This window comes from Cylas formicarius, unplaced genomic scaffold (genome assembly GCF_029955315.1).
Source record: "Cylas formicarius isolate icCylForm1 unplaced genomic scaffold, icCylForm1.1 PGA_scaffold_12__32_contigs__length_19106922, whole genome shotgun sequence".
Classification (NCBI taxonomy): Eukaryota; Metazoa; Arthropoda; class Insecta; order Coleoptera; family Brentidae; genus Cylas; species Cylas formicarius.
The window spans coordinates 7,348,686-7,356,194 of record NW_026844225.1 but is presented as its reverse complement, the minus strand read 5'-3'; the positions used below and the strand labels follow the sequence as shown (position 1 = coordinate 7,356,194).

Sequence of the window (7,509 nt, the reverse complement as noted above, 5' to 3'; positions counted from 1 at the left end):
AGAGACGGTATGCAAACTACAATATAGGTACGCAATATTATTAGTAATTTTCTTTAAAGTTTATAAAATCGGTGGTATATACTGAAAAACAAACATATAAAATGCAACGAATTCCAGAGCGGTAGACAACCCACAATACAAATTGAACAAACCGCGACTGCGCGGTGCAGCTACAAACCGAGACGAGACAGCTGTTACGACGTAAGTCCATGCAATGCCGCCATTGTTACTGTTATCGATAAATGCTGTTGTTGATATTCTAAGAATTCAAGGCCCGAACGAGTTGGTGGGGAGATCTCCATACAAAACCTCAAACAATACGATTGCTAGTATCAGTCGAAAGCCATGGATAGTACGATTGGCGATGCGAAAGAAAGAAAATTAGATTGTGTAAAAATTGAAAGTAGTGCGGGTGCGGCCTCTGAAACTCCTGCAGCTTCTACGGGAACAAGCGGAACTAGTTCGACCAGCGTGAAGAACGCATCCAAAAAAGTTCGCATAAGTGACGTGGTTACCTTCATCACTTATGATAGGGAAGAACTGGAGCGGCAGCAGGGAGGTCCCCGCACGACTGCCCTCAGAACAGTTGTAGAGGAAACCCCAACGGAACTGCAAGAACATGAAATGATAGATAAAATGTTAGAGAAATTGACGTTGGACGAAGAAGAGGGCAAGTAATGCATCCCAAGTCTCGAAGAAAACCCAATTCACGTTATGGATTATATTGTGTGTAAAATTGTTTTACATTCCGGTATGGTGCCCAATAAAATTTAAATTTTAAGGGCTGGTTTCATTTGACGAATTTTCAATTTTATTTTAAAAAATCTTCGCCACAAATCCCAAAGTTACTTTTTATTGAATTGGTGTGAGATAATAGAATATTAAGCCAACAAATTCTTATTAATTGAATATTGAAAATATCGACACTGTAACGAAAATCAATCACGCTAACAACGCAAAAAAAAACTTTAAATTTTAGAGCATTGCTTTATATGCAAAGCATTTTTTCAAATTCTCCTTTTCATTTAGCAATTTGGAAAAAAATTTACTATCTATATGCTAAACTATTTCAAACTAGCATTGTTTGAGGCTTTCACTTATTTTTCACATTAAAAACATGCAATATTGGTATTCCTTTCTATGTACACCGTGTGCCAAATAAAACGAAGATAGATAGAAGATACGAAAAAAAGTTTCTTACAAAGGTTTTTTGGACTCTCCTGAATAATTAAAATATTATGATTTTGTTGATACAGAGTGTCCCAAAAATGTCCCGCAAGACATCAACTTGGTTATTTTAAAATGAACACCTATATATTTCGACATTTCACTTTTTTAAGAAATTCCTATTCAAATTTTGCATGATTTAGACAGAAATTGAGGTTATGTGTTTTTTTTTTCATATTTTGATTGCCCCATATAAAATTGTGTTGTGGCGCTACTGATAAAGGTATTGCAACGAAAACTTAACCGCAGACTAAAGAGATGATGCACTATTTAGTCAGGGTTTTCCAAATTGGTGATGCCGTTTTGACGAATTCAATTAACAAAATCTCAAGATTTTCAAATGGAACACCTTATATTTTTATTCAGATATCTATTCTAGGACAAAAAACAAGGTAGGTTATATTTAAATTTTACTTACTTTTTGAGATATTCGAGGTTTAAAATAAAACCCGTATAAATTCTTCTTAAATTTATATTAGGTCACTTGCTGGCAATATTAGGTATTTTTTAAATAGCAAAGAGATGATACTACTTCTTTTAAAGACATAATACTCCAGATATACAAATAAAACATATTGCTAACAGTACAGGGTGTCCATAAATTTTGAAAAAAATCGACTCTATACTACACACTTTGATAGATTTAATAAAACTTCAGAATTCATATTTAAAGAAACATTTAAATATTAAAATACCTAATAACAAAACTACATAATTAAAGTTGATAGGCTAACTAACTTCAAAATATAATAAGGGAAATTAATGTCTGTGCATAACGAATTTATTTAGTCGCTTTCTATACCACCCCAATGCAGTAAATAGAAAGGAACGGATAATAAAATCAGCGTGATGTGGCAAGGACATATAATTAGCAGGTTTTTACACCCATGCACAAATTACGATTCTTGATAATTAAATTGTGACTCCCGAATCATCTGCCATAATTTATATTCATATAACAAGCAGTCCTAATGAGGGCGACCTTTATAAAGGGAATTAATTTTCTGGGCATTGCTGAAATGTTAGAAATACCGGTCATTGCATGTGAATTGTTAGAAGCTAATTAATGCAATAGCGGTTTCCAGAAACATATTTTTATATTATTATTTATTGTAAAACAAACAAAAGCAGTTATGTTTTAAAAAGATTATGTATTTTTGATTGAATTGATTGTCAATAATTAAGGGGTCGATTTTTGGGTGTATTTCTTTACGCAGACATTGACGGCCGATAAGTGTCCGAAATTTGAACCTATCGAATTTAAATTTTAGGTACTCCCTAACGGAACCTATTGAAATTGGAGAGGCTGGGGGGTCGGGAAGTATTTTTAAAAAATTAAAAATCGCGTTTCAGGGGTCCGGGAAGAAAATCAAATCTCGAATACCGTTTATGTGATCGCAAAAATTTTTGAACGAGAAGATCCAAGAGATCAAATTCTATGAACATTTATTATTCATAATTTTCAAAACTCTACAGGGTGTGTAATTGATCACAACTCACCGCCGGTGTTTCAGTTGTCAGTTTGCTTTACATAACCCTATAGCCTAAAACTTTTATATTTAAGGTTTTTAAATATTGTATAGGGTGTTCTGGATACTCTGTGTCATATTAAAAAATGAGGTGGTGTTCCTAATTTGCAGTTATCGACTTCAGATTTAGTAGAGATATAAAAATCTTTTTTTTTTATTGTTTTTTTGGTTATTTTGGTGAACAAAAAAAAACATTTTCTAAAAAACTATTAGCCCGATCGGGAAAATTCTTAAACCAAGAACTGTGGAATACCCGGGGCTAAATTTTTTTTTTCGATTATGTACGGGGTACAAAGTAAATTTTTAGCCGTAAATCAAAATTCGTAAAAAATATGACTAATTGGTTTTAAACTATAGGCTACATCAAGAACTACATTTTCTGTATTTGCGGTTTTTATCTATCACATAGGCTGCTCGAGATATTTGAAAAAATCCTTTTCCCCATGTTACGGCGTACTGTACAGTTTCAGAAAAAAATAATTTTCCCGAAAACCGTTTACTCTACTGTAAAAATTCATAGACCAGAAAACGTGGGCAGCTTTTCAATTATGTACACAGGGTGTGTCGGTAATGAACAAAAACATTTTTTCGGGGGTGAATGAAAAAATATAAAACATGGGATAATTTGTTTTAAACAGATCGCAAACTGTGTCGAGAGAGAGTTTTAAGATTCGTCCATTATACAGGGTGCGCGAGATACTTGAAAAAATATCATTGGAAATCGCTATTATTTGTTTTTGTTTGCAGTGACTTTGAAGTTCGGCGAGACTTGAAAGATACTTTATACAGGGTGCATGCACAATAAAATTACATCGATTTTGCGAAAGTTCCATAGTGGTCCGCAGGAACACGATAGAAAAACAATACTTCCCTCTAGCACAAGAAACCGCGAAACGCCTTTTTAAAATAAAAAGCTGCTTCGCACTCAGCTATACGAACTTGCCCCGCCCAGCGACGATTTTTCGAAAGCAATCTTGTTACAGCGCGTACAGCGTATACGCGCTTGCCAACGAAACTCATATCTTGGCAACGGTTCGTCCTACGGGACCCCCATTGGTACACAAATAATCAGCATCGAAAAAAAAACTTTTTTTTTTGTCTGTTTGTCCGTTCTCCGTTCTCTGTAGGCGCTTCATAAAAACGCGAATAACTTCGGAACCGTTGCAGCCAGGATGCTGAAATTTTGCTCCCTTTTAAACTGGCCACGAAAATTGATTGAAAATTGGTATCTGTCTTTCTTTTGCGATTTTCGTCTGTTTTTCGTACATCGCTATGAAACACGATACGTGACCGAGATTTGCAGCTATCGATTTGAAAATTGAGTCAAATGTAGAGTTTAGTCCCCTAAGGGAACCTATTGAAATTGGGGCGGCTGAGAGATCGGGAAGTATTTTTAAAAATTTAAAAACCGGATTTGCAGGGTATCGAGAAAAAAATCATTGGTCAAAAACGGTATAGACTGTCGCAAAAATTCTTGAACCAGAAGACGCGCGAGATCATTTATTCTTGACGATTTTTTAAAAATTTACAAGGTGCGCCGGCAAATTGCAAAAAAACTGAAAATTGGATTCCCCATATATCATAACTAGAAGGCTGTGTTTCAGCTACCATTTTTTTTCATGAGACCATATAGTCCGTACGGACTGCTAAAACTTTCCTATTTTAGGTTTTCACATATTGTATAGGGTGTTCGGGAAATTCTGCACCACATTCAAATTTGTAACCATGGACTTCAAATTTAGCACAGAAGTGAAAGTCCACACCCACATCTAAACCGTAGATTTAATTTTGATTTTTTTTTCTTATTTCTTCTTCCAGAAAAAACAAAATTTCTTGAAAATTATTAACTTGATCGGCAAAATTATTATACCAGGAGACGCGCTAGATTCGGTACTATAACTTCTATTTCAAGCATTTTTTTGATTATGTACAGTTTTTCTCAATTATACACAAAAATCTAAAAGACTCTGAAAATCTTTCTTTTCGCTTTTAAATTATTAGCTGTCAATCAAAATTCGTGAAAAATATGGACAATTGGTTTAAACAGTGTTGTAGACCACATCGACTGCTACAACTTTTGTAGTTACGCCTTTCGTCCATCACATACACTGTTCGAAATATTTGAAAAAGTCCAAATTAAAATCACCATTTCACAGCCTCAATCTAAACGCGATGACGTCATTTACTATTAAGACGTACTGTATGGTTTCAGAAAACAAATATTTTTTCCAAAACCATTTGCTCTATTGGAAAAATTCATATACCAGGAGAAATAAGATATCCAGGACTATTACCTCCATTTCGAACATTGTTTGAATTATATGCAGAGTACGTATTTTATGGTCAAAAAATCTAAAAGTTCTTAAAAATTTCCGTTTTTGTGGGTAAATTATTGGCGATAAATTAAAACCCGTTAAAGATGCGATAATTTTATTTGAACAGTATCGTAAACTGTGCCGAGAGAGAGTTTGAGGTTTCTTCTACCATAAAGTGTTCGCGAAATATATCGAAAAATATCATTGAAAATCGCTATTATTTGTAAAAATTTTAATATTTAACAAAGTATGCTGTAACTTTGAAGTTCGACGAGATGTGAAGGACAAAATCAAACTACATCGATTTTGCGAAAGTTCCATAGTGACTGCTTAGCGCATCGTACTTAGCAGACGAGTTTTCGAAAGCAATCTTCTAGGTAGTTTTATAAGCCATTAATTTTTTTAAACACACGAAAATGATTTTTTTGCTCATATAATTCGTATAAATGCAGTTAACGTCGGGAAAAACGAATCATTAACGCACCCAATCAGTACGATTTTTCTTACGAACCTCCGCGATAAAATCGATGTCGTGATGTATTCAAATTTTATTCCGAAACAGTCTTTGATAAATTGAGAGACCTTCCCGAGATTCCTATTTCCGTCCTGTTTTTTTCTGTCGATGCGAAAGAGATTAGTTTCAGCTGAAGGAGGAACATAAAAAATCTTCGATAATTAATGAAGTGAAAAATGATAAATGAAAGGAAAATATATGCTTACGAATAATAGGAGAAATTGAACAAGCGTTTGCGTTTCATTCCGTCTGTATACACTGGGCGTTTCAAATTCCCGAATATATAGCTAACTAAACTAACCTTTAGTTTTTACAAAAATTTCGAAATACATAATAAATTTTAATTTTTCTTTTGGACGCCCTGTACTGGATCTTTGCGGCACTCAAAATAGAAAAAGGAAACTCCTTTATACCAAAGCAGGTTTCCTTTTTTTTATTTATCTGCCTACCGATAGAAACGAAGGAGAACAAAATCAAATATGGCGAAATTAGCTAATTATCTGTTTAAGCATGTATATACTAGTTGCCCCAATAAAGGGCGGCGAAGTACGCTAATATTCTAAAATAAATAATATTTATTTACTAATTATTATTAGAGTTATTTACTTTTAGTTTTTTTTTTCACATTACCTTGGAAGGGCACCAAATTCTTGGCAGCTCACACTTACAAGTTTTCGAATATTTAGTATTACCACTTTTTTTGCAATAAAAAATAGGTTTTATCACTAACTAAATGACTCAATCAATTGTCAATAAAACAACTGCTTTCACCGATATTAATTTGTAATTATCAAGGTTGATGCTTGTCAAATAATAACCAGCATTTCGGTGATGCAACTTACGTCACAGTGGCTTGACAATAATTTACAAACAATATATTACGTTTTTACGTAGAGCTGAGCATGTTACCTACCTAGGAATTCATATTGACTCAAATCTAAAGTGGAACTTCCTTATCGAACAGTTATTCCGACAAATTAATAAAATATCTGATAAGAATTTACTTCTTTCTACATATTTTTCGCTGGTGCAATCGCTTATATCTTTACAACTCTACCTAATACAAAAAAGAATTATGAAAACTATATTTAAGTTAAATCTGCGATATCCATCTGACTTAATTTTTACTCAATTTCAAACACTTCATAGAAAAATTTATATTATAAATCATCCCTTTTGTTCTTAATAAAAAATAACTTTTTAATAACAAAAACTCATGAGTATGAAACACCCTTTAAATTTGGAGAAAATTTAACTTTACAAAAAATGCATTTATCTGCTGGACAATAAAACTACTTTCATACTGGTCAAAAAATCTATTACGCACTACCTCTAGAATTGAGAAATAAAATAAGATTTAAATCCAAGTGTATTACTGACGATAAATTGTAACTTCAGTTTCTAAGTGACTATTTATTATAAGTTAAATTCACAGATTCATGAATGTATTGTAACTATATAAAATCATTTCTTATTTTTGGTAGAATATTATGTTTTTTTTCCATATTATATAGTAGATGGGAAACATAGTTAAATTAATCTGCATTATGCTCAAGGATGGCTGTCAAGTTTTTAGCTTAGTATACCTTAAATATAAGTTTTTTTTTGTATTAATATTTCATTAATGTTTACATTATAATAAGTTATTAAATTGCATATTTTTATTGATTTAAATAAATATTATTATTATTATTATTACTTGAATTGTACTCTTGTGATTCAATGTGTCTTATTCCAAAAGGTTAGTTTTAATTGGTGTTTAAATTCAATTGACGCCTTAGAAACAATAAAAAATACTAATTATTTCAAGACACATTTGACTACCTAAATAATTCAATAATTAATAAAATTAGTTCGTAAAGTAATTTTTATTGAAAAAAAAGAGGAAAACTGCATTAATGCATATTATGGCATTAACATAATA

The 7,509-nt window shown here is 32.3% G+C and overlaps 1 protein-coding gene across 1 annotated transcript in view; it reads left to right on the top strand.

Annotated features, from left to right (window-relative positions):
* Window positions 1-345: 345 nt before the first annotated feature.
* Window positions 346-7,509, top strand: part of LOC132695765 (serine-rich adhesin for platelets-like) — a 67,811-nt gene continuing 60,647 nt past the window's right edge. The window contains exon 1 of the mRNA XM_060660222.1: window positions 346-670. Within this exon, the coding sequence (XP_060516205.1) occupies window positions 346-670 (325 nt within the window). The remainder of the gene's footprint in view (window positions 671-7,509) is intronic.